Below are 18,851 nucleotides of genomic sequence, written 5' to 3'. Positions count from 1 at the left end.
TGAATGAGCCCAAAGGACCCACCTACAAAAGCAGCTGAGGGAAGGCCATGTCCTTATTGGGTGCAATCAGATGGTAGGAAAATAGCCCTTTCTTGCTTGTTCTTCCTCGGAAACTGGTGTCCAGAGGCATTCTGCCTCTGATCATAAATACAGCTATTGTGACCAGTAGCCACTGACAATCTTAATTTTTCACGAACTTGTCTAATTCCTTCTTAAAACCATCTTAAACGGGTGACCATCACCCTGTCTTGTGGTAGTAAGAAGCCTACTTACTGTGCCCCTGCCTGAGTCACAGTTCTGAATGGGCCTTCTGATTGGAAGAGCTCATACAGACTCGGAGATTCTGTAAAGAGATTGGAAGACTCATACAGACTCAGCCAATCAGTTGCCTCTGGGGACAGGAAATCCTTTGGGTCTCGTATCCTGCTTGGAGACCTCCCAAAGGCATCTGGATGGGCACTGAGAAAGACAATGCTCAGCTAGAGAGGCCTCTAGTCTGATCCATCAGGAATCTGACGTTCTCTTCTTACACAAACTGAGAAGGGAGCATCTTTTCTATTTTAGCTTAGAAAAAATGCATATCTCAGTTATCAGAAGTTTAAGGAAAGTGGTTTAGAGATAAGAATGTATCTTTAAAAAAAACAAAGTTCAGTCTTTTGCCAACAGAAAACTTTCACAGATTGTCATGAATTGGGTGTGAATGTGTTGTATTGTCGCACATTTAGTCTGCTCTCTGTTTCAGTAGCTTTGACTTTCATTCTGGGTTCCCCTCTCTCATCTCAGGGAGCAGCTTGTGCAGCCAGAGAAGCCTGCTAGTCCAAAGTTCATAGTCACCTTGGACGGAGTCCCCAGCCCGCCAGGATACTTGTCTGATCAAGAGGAGGAGGAAATGAGTCTCATGGAAGGAGTAAGGCCAGTTGCCCCCAAAGCAGCAGCCAACAAGGGATTAAGAAGCCTTCGTGCGCAACAGATGCACATTATATCCAGACAGCTGGAGAGCACCGATGGTAACAGTCCATCCCCAGTGGATAAGCATCTTTTGTTAGCTTCGTTGCAAAGCTTCTTTATTTGCATTGCTTTCTTTGGGCAACTCGAGCTGAGCACAAGGCAGGGAGGAATGCAGTGACTGAACTGCAGGCTAAGTTCCCGTGGCAGGTTTCTTTTCTAACAGACCTCTCAACATTGGGAAGGACACAGCTCTGATCCCCACCCTCAACGTTGTCTAAGCATAATTAGCAAACAGCACAGGCCCTGGTTGGATGCACCACATTTAAGGCAGTGGTTGGGGAGTTGCGGTCCTGCAGATATTGCCAGATTACAACTCCCATCATCCCTGGCCATTGGCCATGCACCTGATGATGCTTAGGATAGTTGGAGCACAACAACATCTGAAGGGATTACCACTTTTGCCAACCCTGCATTCCTGATTTATTGGAAGCTCATCTGGGACTGAAGCAGCAAACAGGAGACTCCTAAGTCCTGGGGGGTAGCCAGTTATGATCATCACTACTGTTTGGGCCAGGAGCCTCAGGCTATACAGTTGCCTAGGACAGAAATGCTTCTGTCCCAGAGATGAAATCATGGGCCAGGAGCGATTTCCCCATGTCACATGTGTAACTGCAGCTGGTTGTGTATTGTATTTTTTGATCGCTGCTGCCTTATAATTATTGTTTTTTATTTTAAACAAATATTCTGTTTATTCTTCTTCTCTTGACTTGGAGGCCTAGGTGGGGCAGGAATATTTTAAATAAATACCATCACATTTTGACACTTTTGAGTCTCAAATTTGCATGGTTTTGATGTGGGTAAATAATCCCTGTGATGGAAACAGTCTTAAATTTGAACAGCCAAACCACTTGAGATCAGCTGGAGCCTCTTTTTTTTCTCTCTGCAGTGGAGATGGAGGATGTTGGTGCCCTGCACAAAGCGGAAAAAGTACCCGAGCGCTGCAAGTATTGGCCCGCCTGCAAAAATGGAGACGAATGTGCCTTCCATCACCCCACATTGCCGTGCAAGTTAGTGGTACAAATGCTTCTTGATGCAGTTGCCCTCCTGGTCTTCAGGCACAGCGTACACAAAAATTAGCTTCTCCCCCTGTCCTCTCCTCTGTATTAGTCCTGAGCAAAAGCCTCCTCTGCACTGGAATGAAATTTCTGTGCCACGGGTTATGGCAATGGCCACTAGCTTAAAGGGCAAAAGGGGATTGGACAGGGGCAAGGAGGAGGAGAGGTCTGCCATTGGTTATTCATCATAATGCCTAATCGAAGTGCCAGGGTCAGGTTGGTTCGTTTCTGAAGACCAAGTAGAGGGAATATATTTGAAGGGCAATTGCCTTTCTGCCAGGCTTGTGTGCTTCGCAAAAGCCATTGGCTTACCACAGTAGTAAACAGGATGCTAGGCTAGATGGGGTCTGATTGAGCAGGCCGCTGCACAAAAGCTTCTGGGAGAGAAGGGAGGTGGGTCTGCTCATGGGTCTCCAGCTTTGCTTCCTAACAGCTGTGGAGTTGGTTGGCTTCTTGCATCACCACAGTAGAACAGGTGTAGCCAAACAGGGGTAGCATAGTCAGGGTTTCATGTACCCAACCAAGGCTAAAGTTGAAGGACCCTATGGCTCAAGGCAGCATGGCCAATGGTCAGGGGTGATGGGAGATGCAGGCTAACAACATCCAGAGGGACACAGGTTCCCAGTCCTCAAATTAGGGCCATCAAATTCCACACTAAAAAAAGTGTTTTCTGTCACCTGTGGGCATTCTGCAAATGGAGCATGTTCACTAGCTTGAATAATGTATTCTAATTTTGCTAGCCAAGGGAATGAGCACAGAGCTATGCCAGACTCTTGATGTTTAAGAATCTCTTCCTCACTTGAGCTCTGCAGTGCAGGGAGAATTTGGGGGAGAAGAGAGATCTCTCCCTTCACGATGGGCATTCAGAGGCAGGTCATCACTGGATCTGATTTACAGTTGTCATTGGCTTTCTATCTAGCAAGCACATTTATTGGACTCCTGTTACCCTTTTCTCCCTCCCTCTGATAGGCCTCTACTGGGAACATTCAGATTGTCTACTCATTTGGGGCAGTGACCTTTATTGATGACGCTACAGAGATCACAATTATTGTTATATTCTGGGGTACAAGAAGCCCTGCCTAAACTACAGCTGTTTGACTAGCAATGAGTGTCTGCAACAAAGGGGGACTAAGGGAGTTGAAACAAAGTCATCCATTGTGCTAACACACCATTGGACCTTCCAGACAACAGTATTCTAAACATTGTGAAGAAAATAGCTGTGAGAAAAATACACTATAGAAGTACTGTATCTTTCGCCCCATAGGACGCACCGGCCCATAGGGCGCACCTAGTTTTTTTGGGGGGAAATAAAGAAAAAAAATTATTTCCCCCCCAGGTGCGGGGCTGGGACGGGGGAAGCCCGAGCTTCCCCCGACCCCAGCCCCCAGAACAGGCTGCTATCCGCAAGCCGTGGGAGAGCTACACGACGTTGCGCAGCACTCCCACGGCTAGCGGAGGACTGCGCGAAGCCCGAAGCTTGGGGCCTGCTGAGCTCAGCGCACCCCAAGCTTCTGGGTGCCGGCAAGCTCTCCGCTAGCCGTGGGAGAGCCGCGCGACTTTGCGCAGCTCTCCCACAGCTAGCGGAGGGCTGCACAAAGCACAAAGCTTTGGGCCTGCTGAGCTCAGCGCGCCCCAAGCTTCTGGGTGCCGGCAAGCTCTCTGCTAGCCGTGGGAGAGCCGTGTCTCCCACAGCTAGTGGATAGCTTCCTGAAGCCTGGAGAGCGAGAGGGGTCGGTGCACACCGACCCCCCTCGCTCTCCAGGCTTCAGCAAAAGCCTGCATTCGCCCCATAGGACGCACACACATTTCCCCTTCATTTTTGGAGGGGAAAAAGTGTGTCCTATAGGGCGAAAAATACAGTATATATTTAATTGTGATAGAGGCAAATCATTACGAAAAGAGGGAATACAGTTAATACTGTGATGTATATATAGTACAGCAAGGTTTGGGGGAAGAGCTGAAAAGCTGTTTTTAGTGTTTCAGAATGCATTGCTACTTCATATATTGTTCTGCAGCTCCCTCAAGCAGTTTTATGTCAACACTATTCAGCTCTTTAGCCCTTTCTCAGAGCATTTAATTGATCTGTGATCTAAAAAATCCACAAAACATAGAATGAAACGGGTCACTGCAGAGGGCTGAGTGCTCAGGATGATGTGGCAGTGACAAGATGCCCCTTTCCCCACCAGTCCAGTTCTTAATCCACAAACATCAGATCAGTTCTCTAGAGGTCTGACAATTAACCTTGCCCCCCCCCTTCAGTTCAGCATTGAGTATGTCCACTGACATCATTGGGATCTATTTTGGCTCTTTTTATGCCCATTTTAGAGTTTGGGGATTTCATTGGAAAAACCCAGACCTTACCAACTTGGCAGACCTTAATTTTGGCACACTTGTAACTTTTTTTGTTGCCTTGAACTCTCTAGAATTAGCTTGCAGATTTCTGCCCATTTATTATTTGAGCATGGAAAGCACTTGAAGCCAGAGGGTTTTTTGAAAAAACGGAATTGAGGTTTTCCTTTAGAATTTTAGCCCAAGAGACCAATGTCTTGATTTAAGTAAAACTTTATTTGATGCCAGGGATGAGGACTGAGGTGTAAACATAGATGTTATTTTGAAAAAGTGAGTACATTCTAACAAGTTTACCCAGCAGCTTTCCCTTTCACATTCCAGAGTCTTTCCCAACTGCAAATTTGCGGACAAATGCTTGTTCATCCATCCAAATTGTAAATACGATGCCAAGTGCACCAAGCCAGATTGCCCCTACACTCATGCCAGTCGTCGGACCCCACTGCCACCTCCTAAACCAGGTAAAGATTTATTGCTATTCCAGGTTTTGATGTGGGCTTGCTGGGAAGAATGTGCTGGGGACAGCAGAATCTGATCTAGCGAAACTAAAGGCAGGTTGCTTGTGGGTTTCCCAGAGGCATCCAATTGGCCAAGTTGGGAAACAAGATACTGATCTAGATGGACCTTTGATTGGCTTCCTCCTGCCTCTGATAACAATTGGGTCAGTTGTTGATTCTGACCTACACACACACACACACTCCCTGAGTTGAAACAATTGTTGAAACAATTGTTGAAAATGCAGCACAAAGCAGCACAGCAGCACACCAAACTTGCCATTTGCTAACGACAAAAGAAAAGTCCAGCAGTGAATCCGCTGTGCCAAACCATAACGTAAAAAGTTTGCAGTGCTCTTCGACAGCTCTGCCTTCCCCCTACCACCACCGCCAAAAAAAGCATAAAACAAAATATGCCAGGCCAACAGCTCCACCAACCAGTGTGTTGCAAACAATGGTGAATGCATAAGATAGAATCATGTTGCAGCTGTTGGTAGTTGTGACCATTGCAGTCTGCATGTTTCATAATATTTGGTTGCAGCAGCGCAGGCTGCTGAATGATAATTTAAAAGACATCACGAAGTTGTCTTTTTAACGTAAGAGGAGGCAGGCCCAGGTCTCTGAACTCAGCCCTATCCCACAAGGACTGACAGCAGCTTGTGGGGTGATGGGAAGGCGCTCCCCTTCTTTGCCTGGCTCATTGCTGCTGCTTCCAGCAAATGTTATGGCTAGCCACTTCCTTGTCCTCCTTGGAGACTCCCAGTCTCTCTGTTTCTCCTCCCCTCTCCCCCTGCATTTCAACTTGGAAACAACTTGGTGGTGCAACATGATTTGAGCTGTGTTTTCCCCTTTCACAGACCATGAAATTTTGCAGAAAGCTGTGTTTTGAACACAGATGGAAAAATGGTTATGTGTTTTCGTCAATGTTGCGTCTTTCTGAAGCAACCTGAATTTTTGTTTTGAACTGCTTATTTATCCATTATAATTATATTTGGTCTGTCATAATCTTATGGGATTTGCAGCAAATGGATCCTACAGTCTCCCATCCAGACACTGGCCAGATCCAGACCATCTTAGTGCAGCAAGGTGGTTGTCTCACTTGCCTCCAGAAACAATTTCCTGCAGTTGAACTTTAGGAATTGAAATTGCAGTCTTTTTGATTGTTGTCAGTACACGTGAAACCATTCGCTGTTGTGTCTGGTATCAGTCACTTCCCTCCTCCATTAATGGTTTTTGCAGCTCCACCTCCAGCACCGCCAACATCTTCTAACAGCCAACTCTGTCGATTCTTCCCTGCTTGTAAGAAAATGGAATGCCCTTTCTACCATCCCAAAGTAAGTACCATATTTTCATTTCCTCTGCAGGGGAAGTTTCAAAAAGTTGGGCTGAAGCTTTAAGTGGAACTCATTCTGTGCCCAGGGAATATGAAGTATTAGCCCAGCCCCGTTAAATAATCACTATTAATATTTCCAGCCTTCAAGAGTACCTTATGCTGTGCTTGACAACACATGCATTGTGTATATGAACCTGGAAGGAGGGCTAGGCACAGATCTTGTTATACTCAAGAAGTAGTCCTAGTTTGCAATTTATATGCACCTTATTTTAGATTATAACTATTGTCAAATCCAATTGTGTCCCCCTTTTCCTGTTCCACCCTTTGTCCCTTGCTGTTCCAAAGGATCCCCCAACCCTCTGGAGCAGGTCTGAGGGACAGCAGTAAGGGACACCAGAGGAAAGGGGGAAATAAGTGAAAATGGACTTCCCCTTCCATTGTAGGATTTGGTTGTCATATGCATATTCATTCCTTGATGTATGCAGCATCACATGGTGATATGCATCTGTGAATGAACTGTCGATAACAATCCAGATGGGAATTTCATATCACCTTATAAATACAATGTTTTTACATTGACTCAGTTCACATGTTCATCAGGTGCTATTCATCAAGTGAATTTTGTTGAACTGGTCCTAGGATTTGTAGTAGTCAATCGACCGCAGAAATCTTCCACCCTATGTTAAGATAACCTAAGTCATATATTTGAAAGGTTGTATTAAAGATACGCTGTAAATAGAAATGTGCAAGTAGTGTACACTCTATGGATTTGACTAAACAAGCAAAACTGAGCTCCCTTGCCATTGCCTTTTCTCAGTCCCGTTATTTTCTTAGCATTGCAGGTTTAACACTCAGTGTACCAGAGTCGACTGTACGTTTTACCATCCTTCTGTTTCTGTACCACCACGTCATGCCTTAAAATGGACCCGAACCCAAACTAGGTAATGTATTTCTCTTACTCTGTTAAATTGCACATGCTCATCAAACATGAAAATGCATGATCATTCTGCTTAACAAGTTTGTTAGGCAAAAACTGCAAGAAACTTGAGCAGTTCTTCATCATATGTTGAAGACTCATTTTTCAGAGTTTTGCTTTCCCTAATTTTGAAATATATGGGGATTGGTGATTTTTAGGGCAGAACGATAATTATCATGACACATTTTCTAATTTTCTGTATTTATTTTTTTCAGTGAATAATTTGCACAACCCACAATTCATCATTGTACAATGATGGCGGATAGTCACTGATGGAACAAGATGCTGTAAAAGCTATTGTATATGCCAGGCCTTGAATCTATATTGTTTCATAAAATGAAGTCGATTGCCTACTTGAAATGTGAAATTTTCAAAACTTGTATATTTAATAACTGGTTTTACATATTTTTACTGTAAAAATGTCAGTAGGGAAGAGGATTTTGCTTTAACACTAATAAAAATGTCAAGGCACCGTTATTGTCCTACTTACGTTGGGCCAGTAAGTTTCTCCTTTTGCTCACAATTTTACAAATCTCCTTGGGACCATCCATTCCACGACTGGAAAAAATTACTTCATTACAAAGAAACTGTTTGTTTTGGGAAATCGTTGTTAAAGTAATATAACTCATATGTGCTTTAAAGAAACCATCATCTTCAGTATAGATTACCTCACCTTATTTTTTGCCATTTAAATTTCTTTTCCAGAAAATAGTAAGCAAGCTCTTAAAGGTAGGGAAATGTTACCAATTTAATAACATCTAAAGTATGTGGATTATGATAGGTCTGGGACTGGTCAGTGCCTGAATGAGAGACCAACTGGGAAGAAAGGCAAGATATAAATGGAATAAATTAAATAGAACTATTTTGAATGGAAATCAGGCTGGTGGAGAGATATAACTGCAGGTCAGCTGTCAGCACCCCATCCCAACAGACTGAATTTCCCTCTCCCAGTTTATTCAAATTGGCTACGTGAAGGGGTTGGGCAGTTAGTACTGGTGTCAAAGCTTGCTACGGCTAGCATTTGAAACCAGATCTTAAAGTTTGACTGTAAACCTGGTTAAGGTACAGTCTGGCTAGCTGTTAAGTTATTGACGTATCCTTCAGCTTTGCTTTAGAGTTCACTCCTGGAAGGTAGTTTGTATGAGGGAAAGAGCATTCTGTCTTCTAACTGCTGTTTAGGGAAAGGCCTAAATTGTAGCTGTTGCCTTCATTGCAGTTAGTCTGGGTGGCTAGTCTCAGAAGCGAAGGAGTATGGACAGGCCTGCTAATAATCTGTGTATTGAAGTACTGGTTTTCCTTGAAACAGTACTCTGCTATAATTATACATAGGTATATCCTGGAATCTAAATGGCAGAAATGGGTGTTTGTCTGGGCTACTTAGGGTATAATATAAAAGATTAAGCAGTAACATAAATGTATTTTTTATTAAATCTTTTGTATCTTTTGGGGAACTACATTTTCACAAAAATATACAAAAGATAATATTCTGTACAAATATTTACATTAGATATCGGAAAACAAAAGTTAACTCCACATTTTAAACTCAAATTTGACCAATATATTCTTGACTTCTGAAATTTAACAACCGAGGAAATTATTTCAAAATCTCTGTTTTCAGATTTTTTAAATAAAAAACTTGATTTATGCAAAAAAAAAAGGCTTAACTGATACACTTTTTAAATAACAAATTCTAAGATTATTTGATCACTGGGATTAGCTCTTTATGATGAAAACCCAAAAGAGAACACAATTTGCTACTGTAATAAAGGTCACAGTTAACATACACCTTTGGGTTATAGTTGGATGTAACATTTTGTTGCTGCTGTTAAAGCAAAATGGATCTGACAAACACGTTAGAGTGAAATATTGGGGACCCAGAAAATAAATTGTTCCAGGAAATTCAGTGAAATGTGGTAAAACACAGTGAAAAAGTGTGTTGTGTTAAAAAAAATAGGAAGTGACAAAGCATGGCATTTCTAGTTAATGAAAGCTTCTGCTTTCAATTCATAATGATGAATACTTCAGGGCTTTTGGAAATCGCATATTCAAATACTTATTTGTAACCTTGTTTATGGAAATACTTTCAATTTGCAGGAAGCTATTCCTGTTTCACTGAGGACAAAACTAGCCAGAAGCTGCCCTCACATGAGAAAAGGAGAGGCGACTGCTTCAAGCAGCAGAAACACAGAGGCAGCACATCCCATTGTATATGTTTATTTCCCCCTTGTTTCTGATAGAGATCTCCTCTCACCCCTTCTTCCTTAGTAGGGAAGGAGGTGCCATTTTGTGGTCTGTCTCAGGTGCCAAAATGTCTTGGGCTGGCCCTGTTTGGCTGTGGCCTAAAATGGCTGGAAGCAGCCTGGCGATATTAAGCCCTTTGTGGCAGAAGCTGACCTTTAATACTGTGCAGCTTAACCTGCAGTTGCCAGCGCTCACTGGCAAAATCGAAAACAAGGTTCTGTTGACCCAATTCCCACCCACATCTTCTCCAATCTGGCTTCAGACAAACCAACCATCAATAAATCCCTCTAAACACACTTTCTGGTGCCTCTCAGCCTGAGATCCAAAACATTTATTTGGAAGCAAGTCCTGTTGATTTCAGGGCAACTTGGTTCAAAATAAGTAGTACAAGGCACGTCAAGTAAGTGGGTAAGTTTAGGTTTCACCAGCATAGTGTGTCGGATAATGCATCCTCTGTTACCACTTGCAATGCACCCTGCAGATGTTTTGTTTGTTGTAATGCCAAAGTTTTCCAAACTTTGCATGTTTTGTATCAGTCCTGTACAGATGGTCAAATCCAGCCCAGCACCACCCACGTGCTAGGTGCTTGACAACTTTCCCCTACTTTGCGTGGTTCTTTGCTTTCCTGTGCAAGCAGAAAACTTAGTACTGTATATCAAATCTGTTGTGGGTCGCCAAACATAACTGTTGGACTGGATTTGTTGGGGGTCAGATGTGGCACAGAGCTGTTCTCTAAATACAGAGTACTGTATAGGTCCATTTAAATACATAATTTGCCTTCCTTTGTACATCCTATGATTTTGGACCAATTTATTGAATGTTATCAAGTGGTTTAGGATCACAGGTCACATTACCAGGTGACAGCTGTTAAAACTGTATTCCCTATTAATTTCAAACACACACAGAGAGAGAGGGAGAGAGACAGACAGACAGACAGACACTGGATGAGTTCAAAAGGATGTCTGTTCAGTCCTACAATTATAAATTTTCAGTAAGCATCATCTAGTCTATAGTTTTGCCCTTATTATCTTGAGTCACACTTACAAGAAAAAGCAACTAAAATGTTATATTGTTTGCAAATAAATCAATGTTTTCTAAGCCAAGGTTCTGTATTAAAGAACTCTGCAGCAAGGTGAAGCTTTACATTTAGCCACACAATTGTTCTTTTAAATTACTTTAGATGCCCCAAAGCTCCAAAGCACAATCATAATGAAATATTTGCAATAAAATGAAAACAAAAACAAAAAAACAGGTGTTACCATTATGGAAAAGCATTGAAAGCACCAAGATTTTTTCAAAAAAGTGAACCACAAAGTCATGTAGTTTGTGCAAGATGTCATGCATTTGGGTTTGGGATTAAAATAATAATTTACAGAATTCTCAAAATATTCACCAGCCTTCATGGCCATAGCAGGATACAGTCTGGAGTTTAGAAACTAACATTCATGCACCTGAAATATGAATTCTACACTCAACACATTTTGCTTTAAAGAAAAATTATGTTCTACATCAGACTCTTGAGAAATATCAATTATGGAATTGTGTTTTTTATTCTAAATTATATTTTCTTCAGGGTGCAGGGAGTTATTAAAGAATGGTCTGTGGTAATTCCTATTTAGGAGAATCCATGAAAATTGAATTACTAAAATGGCTACTTTTCACTAGATGCAAAGCAAAATACAGCCTTAGTTAGGGGCCCATATCTTGCAAATGAATGAAATCAGTGTCCTCTCAGACTAAATGGTTATCCAAATCTCATGGTTCTTGGAAGTGTGAGGCTTGTGCCTCTAGGGGGCACAAACATTTGCCAGAGAATTTCCCAAGTGCTGGATAGGAGGAACCTGAGAAGTAACAGGCTAGGAATCTGCAAATACAGAAAGCTGTTGTGTGCCACAACCTGTAGACTTTGCAGGGCTGGAGCTGCGCCAGCTTTAAGGCGGTGCAAATGGTTCCCCCGCACAGAGCACCAAGCCAAGAGGGCACAAATCTTAAGAAGATCCATAATTGAGAAGATCCACTTGCAGGCACTAAATTTTGGCCCCGCACAGGCCTTGCCATATTACAAAATATTACCAAAGTCCACCTTTGGCTGGCTATGTCTTTCTCATAAGTTTTTGTTTCACTCCTGGAGCCCATTAAGTTGTGCGGCAGCTCCCTACTCATTCCCATTCCTATGTGGTTTTTCTGCGCCACTTTTGTTATGAGTTGCATACCTACGCAAGAACAAGTCTGTATGGACTTCTGGGTTTGGTACTATGCTAGAATTTGTCTCTCATTTTGCAACCATAATAGATAGAAATTGCTTGTGGGTAGGGGGGATATCAATCCAGGGACAGCTGCCTATTTTATATAAAGGAGTAGCAGCCAGTTACAGACTTTGAAGCTCCCCCTACACTCCACAGGCTGTATTTTTGGAGCTCTTTAAGTGTGTTGTCTGTGAACTGCATTTGGCATTAGGGCCCTCCTTCCCAGAGGCCCAGAGATTTCACTATGTGCAAAGGTTATCATGCTGTAAAAAGCATTTGGGTGGTATTCAAAATTAGTTAAACTCAATATTTTTCATTGTTATTTATTTATTAAATTTGCATACCACCCTTTTCCCGACGATCACAGGATGGTTCACAACATAGAAATACAAAATGAGAACACAAAATGCATAATAAAAACAAACCAATAAACCCCCACCCACCCACAAAGACCTTTAAAAGTCCATAGAATGTTAATCAGCCCAAGGCCTGGTTACAGAGAAAGATTTTCACTTGGCGCCTAAAGATAATGTAATGCAGGTGCCGGTTGAGCCTTCCTCCCCACAAATGGGGAGCCACTGCAGAGAAGGCCTGTTCTCATGTTGCCAATCTCTGGACCTCTCAAGGAGGCACACGATGAAGAGTCTCAGATGAGGATCTCGGGTAGGTTCATATGGAGAGAGGTGGTCCTTGAGCTATAGCAGTCCTGAGCTGTTCAAGGCTTTATACGTAGGTCAAAACCAGCACTTTGAATTGGGCCCAGAAGCTAATTGGCAGCTAGTGTAGTTGGGCCAGGAACTCAAACTGCCTTTCGCTGATGAGCAACCTGGCCTTGAATTCTGTACCAGATGAAATTTCTGAACTGCTTTCAAAGGCAGCCCCAAACATAACACATTGCAGTAATCTAACCTAGAGGTTACCACAGCATAGATGACATAGGTTACGCTATCCCTGTCCAGGAGTGCAGCTAGGCCACCAGTCAAAGGCATTCTGTGCCACTGAGGCCACCTTAGCTTCAAGTGACAGCAAAGGATCCAGAAGTATCCCTAAGCTACATACCCGTTCCTTCAGAGGGTGTGTAACACCATGAAGAGCAAGCAACCTCACAGCCATCTGGTTTAGCAAACCGCCCACTAAGAGTGTTTCAGTCTTAGCTGGATTGAGCTTCAGTTTATTGGTTCTCATCCAGTCCATTACCAAGGCAAAACAATGGTCCAGTACATCCACTGCCACACCTGCAGGTATGTGTCATCAGCATACTGCTGATAAAAGCTAAAGGTAAAGGTACCCCTGCCCGTACGGGCCAGTCTTGACAGACTCTGGGGTTGTGCGCCCATCTCACTTAAGAGGCCAGGGGCCAGCGCTGTCCGGAGACACTTCCGGGTCACGTGGCCAGCGTGACATCGCTGCTCTGGCCAGAGCCAGAGCCGCACACGGAAACGCCGTTTACCTTCCCGCTGGTAAGCGGTCCCTATTTATCTACTTGCACCCGGAGGTGCTTTCGAACTGCTAGGTTGGCAGGCGCTGGGACCGAGCAGCGGGAGCGCACCCCGCCGCAGGGATTCGAACCGCCGACCTTTCGATCGGCAAGTCCTAGGCGCTGAGGCTTTAACCCACAGTGCCACCTGCGTCACTGTAAAACGCTGGATAACCCCACTCAGAAGTTTTGTGTAGATGTTAAACAGCATAGGAGATAAAATTGTACCCTGAGGAACCACACATTGAAGATTCCACAGGGCCAATGAGCACTCCCCAAGCAGCACCCTCTGGAAAAGACCATCCAAGTAAGACCAGAACCACCACAAAGCGGTGCCACCCACTCCTAGCTTGGACAGTTGCCCCATAAGGATATCATGTCCAATGGTATCGAAAGCCAATTGACAAGGACACATTTTCCCTTTCTCTCTTCCAACAGTGGTTCCTTGCTTCCATCATACAAGGTGGCCAAAGCAGTTTCTGTGCCTAAACCAGGCCTAAACACTGATTGAAATAGATCTAGAAAATCAGTTTCCTCCAAGAGCTCTTGGATCTGGTACAGACCAACCCCATCCTGCTTACCCATCCAGATCTGTAACAGACCAGATCAGCCTCCTCATCTACAATCAAATCAAGGTTGAGAGAGGTGTTATTCAAAGCTGGCTTGGCGTTCAACAATAGCAGCCACGGACCCAAAGGCTGGCTGAAAGGGCAACCACAGTTTCCCAGGCTTGAAGGAGGGCTGGCACATGGCACAGTCACTAACTGCCTGTGCCGTGTGCCCCTTACCAGAAGACCCGCTGAAATGGATGTATTCACAGAGTATGCAATTTATACATTGCTATTTACTGCTGTAATAAAGATGGAGCCATTTCCTTTCTGGGCAAGGTGATCAGGAGGTTAGTAGTTGACCGGCTGCAGATATGCCTGGAGGAAGCAGGCCCAATATATGCCCATTTCAGTATTGTTTCAGACCCAGTTTTTGCACTGAAACAGTCTTGATTGCCTTAAAGGGACTGTGCCCCTATTCATTTTGCTTGATCTCTCAATGGCTTTTGACACCATTGACCATGGTGTCCTTCTGGAATGCCTCAGAAGCATGAGTTGGAGGCACCATATTATGGTGGTTTCACCCCTATTGGCAGAGACTATTGCTCAGTCTCACGGCTTTTGATCTGTGGGGTGCTGAAAGGGGCTATGCTGTCTCCTGCACTATTTAACATCTTTATGACATGGTTTGGAGCTGTCATCTATGAATCTGGAGCATCCCTAGTCTGCCATTACTAACCTCTCAAGAGGTTTCCATGGCTATGAGTGCTTATGCTCTGCTTAGCTGTTCCAGCACTGGATAGCCTGACCTCAGTTGTCCATGCTCTGGTGACCTCCTGCCTGAACTACAGTAATGAACTATACATGGGGCTGCACTTGAACATCATCTGAGGCTGCAGCTAGTGCAGAATGGCTGCTAGGTTGGATGGGACCGTGCGTCACCAGTCCTGAAAGCAGTGCTTAGGCTGTCAGAGCTACTAGGCTCACTTCAAGGTGCTAGTACTAGCACAAAACTCTGAACAGTACCCAAAAGAGCACCTCCTCAAGCAATAACCATACAGGGCCCTGTGGGGTGTGAAACACAGAGCAATCAAATATAACATTCTTAGAGTGGACATAAAAAGGGGATGTCTGGACCAGCCAGTCGGAACTTCCTGTTTCCTCCTGGGCTGGGACAAACTTCCTCTATATGTAACCAGAGGTGGGCGTGTCCTCACCTGTGCAGGTAAAAAAATAGCACAGGGGAGGCAGCCATCTCTCTCTGACTCCATTCCTCGAAGAAGCAACATCTCCTTAGCCTGAGATACTCTCTTGGCTTCCAGCCAAGAGAGGACAAAGGAACTATCTCCTTATGGGATAGATTCCATGTGTATATATTTTGTAACTTAAGTCTGCCTTCTGGGATCCATCTGTGAACAGAATGTGAGTGAACTCTTTTATACTTTTATACAAGACTGTCGTGTCCATTCTTTTAAAGAGGGAATAAAGGGGAATTACCAGGAAACTTATTTTAAAGGCTTAAACAAGCCTGGCAAAGACGTTATCCGCTGTGTAAGTTTAAAAGGGGAATGTTACTCTGCTAAATTGTAGAACTTATTAACAAAAGTTGGGAAGGATATAATTAAACAATATATCCTCTCCTGCGTCCCTGAACATTCCCACAGGCCCTATGATCAGCAGGAGGGGTACTGTTGGTGCTGCTGCTACCCAGTTAGCCTTAACCTATGAAGTAACCTTGGTGGTTTCTTGTTTGTGGAATGCCCTCCCTGGTGAGATGCATCTGTCTCTCTCATTATGAACATTCAGGAGGAACTTAAAACATTCCTGTTCACCCAGGCATTTGACAGCTGAAAGGTACTGTTCCTGGAAGCCTTATAACTACAAGCTGTGAATGTGATTGTTTTAAAATGCTTTTAGACGTTTCAAAATGTTGTTGGATGTTGTTATTGTTTTTAATGTTTGAATATGTTTGAATTTTATTTTTCATTGTATTAAGATGTATTAAGTTTGCTGCCCTGGGCTCCTTATTGAGGAAGTGTGGGATAGAAAATAACAAGTTGTTTCTTGGGTGCCTAATATTTGTTCTTACATAATATAGAACCATCATTCACACATATATTTTGTGGTTTTTGAAATGCCTGCTTGGAAAAGGGGACTCATTTTTGTAACTGTTCAATTAGCTTGGCTTCCAGAACATCTCACCATAGTCTCTATATTACACAAATGCTTATACTTGGAGAGTGGTATCAACAGTTAGTGTTTTCAAAATAAACTGACACATTTGCGATTATTTCAGTCTGAGCTTTCAGCTTGCCGAACGCCTTTGAAACAACAGTTATTTACACATCCTTCCACCATGCTCATGAAACAAAATGTAGTGCAGGCCCAACTCATATGATCTTCTCTTCTCTTGATGGGGAAGAAATAAACACTTTGTTTAAGCACCTGTGTTACAACATTGTATGCAAATAGTGGAAATATGACACGTGCTCTTCCCTCCACCATGGAAAATAACATTGGCTGGGTAAGCATGCAGATAAACCCTAATTAGTCCATCCAAACATGGTCTCTCGTTAAATCCCTTCTAATTTATGGGGTGTTAAAAGTGCAAAGCCAAGGCATCTGGTAGAGGGAGGCTGGTAGACCTGTAGGCCTCCAGAGGTTGTTAGACTCCATCAGCCCCAGCCAATATGGCCAATGGCCAAGGATAAGGGAATTTGGGGGCTTGTTCTATAAGGTCTAAAGTAACATAACCAGGAGAAGAATTTGGTTTGCTTGTATCACAGTGATTGCATAGTGAGTGCATAGTAGGTTTAGCATGCTCACATGTTTATCTGCATTGTATGAATGTGGATGCTGGGAGGCAAAAAGCCAGAGGTTTTTCACAATGCTGCAGAGAGCCTCTGGCTTGCAGGCTTCCCCCTCCTTCTTCCTTTTCCTTCATAGCTGGGAGGTGGAATTTGAAAGCTTTCACTTCTCTTTGTTTTTTTAATTAACTGCAGCTCATCATTTTGTCCAAACCCCCCAAAACATGGTTTAAAAAAGCCAACTTCAAAACATGGGTTATGGATGTTTTCATGTATTTGATTATGAGAAGAGAGTTCTGACATGATATGTAATCAAACTGGCTTTAAAAAAAGATGTTACATTTCCTGGATTGCCGTGTATAATTACTGTACATGGAAAAATAATTCTAGACAATACTTAAGACAATTTTATGTTGTTTAGTTACCCCCAAATAAGTTAAACACTCTGCTGAATGGTAAATCAGCATAGTTATGTCAAAAGATGGATTTCCCCCTCCCCATCCACTTTCAAGCATGCTTTCAAGCATGCTTTGGGGTAAATCTGATGTTCACATTAGGGTTCGTGGAACACTAGAACATAATTTTGTGAATGTTGCAATGGGCAGAGTTAATTCTATTTTCACATCTCATTATATTGATGTCCCACAATGCACACACTGCCCTGATTTAGATAACCTGAACCCAGCAGAAGGCTGCATGATTGCTGGGATGCTGAATTCTCACTGTTCAGAGAAAGAGGGAATGGGCGTGCCTGGCCTCAAATTAGATCTAAAATGTTTCACACAGGAGTCAGGATGCTTCTCAGTACTAATCAGTGAGGGAAGTAAAAGAGGTGTGCCAAGACTGAGCATGCAGTGGAATGTGCCAGGGACACATATGTCACAGAAGTGATTCATTTGTCACCTGCAATTCTCATGTATATACCTGTACTAAGAAGCACAAACCAGTGTATTCAGAATATATGCTTATTTTGATGCTTACATTTGGTTGTTAGAACCATTTCAAACATACAGGCACTTGCATTTCAAAAATCTAACTCGCCAACTTGCGTGTAATTTTTCCCTGTGTAGATACGATTTTGACACGGGGTTGCTTTGAGAACAAATGATCCCTCATGTGCCTTCTGAGGTGGAATCTGTGGGTGCCTGTATGCATGAATGAATAGACTAGCTGTAAGATTATTAGCTGGAGAGCAAGAGATTCAACGAGTCTTACTCTGTGCAAAATAATAATAATTGGTAAAATATATCTGAATTATCTATTCACTTTGAATTCACTAAGCAATGCTGTGAAAATGCAATTAATAAATCCTATTGCATCTAATGGCACCCCACAGCTTCATAAATGTATAAACATTAACATGAGCAGCCTGGTCCTCATTTCCAGCACAGCTCTGCAAGCAAACACAGCGATTTATCTTTCATTGAGAACACTTTTATTCACAAGGCAAAAACCAGAGTTAGACTTTTAGGTTGTGGGCAAGGCACTCACAATGTGAGCAAATGTTATTCTGCTCACAGAACTAATTTAATGCTTGTGATACAAAAACACTAAATCAGCCTTGAAGAATGGGTTCACGCATGTCTACTAGCATTCACCAGACATGATTACAACCCAAGCCTTAAAACCAATAGAATTCTGCAGGTCCTAGGAACAAACTTAATTCTTGGGACTTTTTTTGTGAACTAGATAAACCTTTTGCTGGTTTATCTCTTTTATTTTCTATTTTATTTTCACCCATTTAAAAAAATATTATAGTTTAAGAGCTGCAAGGTGGCTTTCATTTCAGTAATAAAATAAGGAGTCTTCTATTTGAGTGAGAGTCAATCCCCAGTACTTAAACATTCATGCTGAAAGTAAACACAGCAATGTACAGCACTAGGTCAGAAATAACATCTCTTGATTACAAATTCAGGATCTTATTGGGAAACTGTACACTGAGCCAAAACTCACTTCTTCCTTTCCATGTGTTTCAGCATCTGGCAGTGAGTGGGAAACAGATGTAGGATATCTGATACTGCAGTAATGTGACTAGACTCAATACATTTGCAGTGCTCCATCCTTCTGATAGACTCTAGTCAGTCAGGTGGACTGTTGTCTGTTTTTATCAGCACCATTTCTCGAAGCATGATGGACACTGGAGAATGTCTCTTTGCAATTGTGGGGCACTAACGCCTCTTCAGTAGTGTCCTCTTTGGAAGGTCTCCATGTCTCTCAATGTGGCATATGTACACATTTCCAGACAAATATGCTGTATTTTCAAACAGAAAGAGAAGAAATAAAAGTTACAGCAAGTTCATAGATTTTAAAAGTAATTTCA

The 18,851-nt window shown here is 42.8% G+C and overlaps 2 protein-coding genes across 9 annotated transcripts in view; one reads left to right on the top strand and one right to left on the bottom strand.

Moving 5' to 3' along the window:
• Positions 1-7,684, top strand: part of ZC3H14 (zinc finger CCCH-type containing 14) — a 32,034-nt gene extending 24,350 nt beyond the window's left edge. The window contains exons 12-17 of the mRNA XM_079948483.1: positions 784-1,007; positions 1,895-2,015; positions 4,734-4,870; positions 6,143-6,237; positions 7,071-7,177; positions 7,428-7,684. Coding sequence (XP_079804609.1) covers positions 784-1,007; positions 1,895-2,015; positions 4,734-4,870; positions 6,143-6,237; positions 7,071-7,177; positions 7,428-7,434 — 691 coding nt within the window. The 3' untranslated portion in view covers positions 7,435-7,684. The remainder of the gene's footprint in view (positions 1-783; positions 1,008-1,894; positions 2,016-4,733; positions 4,871-6,142; positions 6,238-7,070; positions 7,178-7,427) is intronic.
• A 10,265-nt stretch (positions 7,685-17,949) lies between these two features.
• EML5 (EMAP like 5) overlaps positions 17,950-18,851 on the bottom strand; it is an 80,344-nt gene continuing 79,442 nt past the window's right edge. For all 8 annotated transcript variants that reach the window (XM_079947721.1, XM_079947717.1, XM_079947723.1 and 5 more), the window contains one exon: positions 17,950-18,782. In XM_079947721.1, the coding sequence (XP_079803847.1) occupies positions 18,746-18,782 (37 nt within the window). In that variant the 3' untranslated portion in view covers positions 17,950-18,745. The remainder of the gene's footprint in view (positions 18,783-18,851) is intronic.

The sequence above is a fragment of the Podarcis cretensis genome (assembly GCF_951804945.1).
Source record: "Podarcis cretensis genome assembly, chromosome: 1".
NCBI classification, from domain to species: Eukaryota; Metazoa; Chordata; class Lepidosauria; order Squamata; family Lacertidae; genus Podarcis; species Podarcis cretensis.
This window is presented reverse-complemented; position numbering and strand designations above follow the sequence as displayed.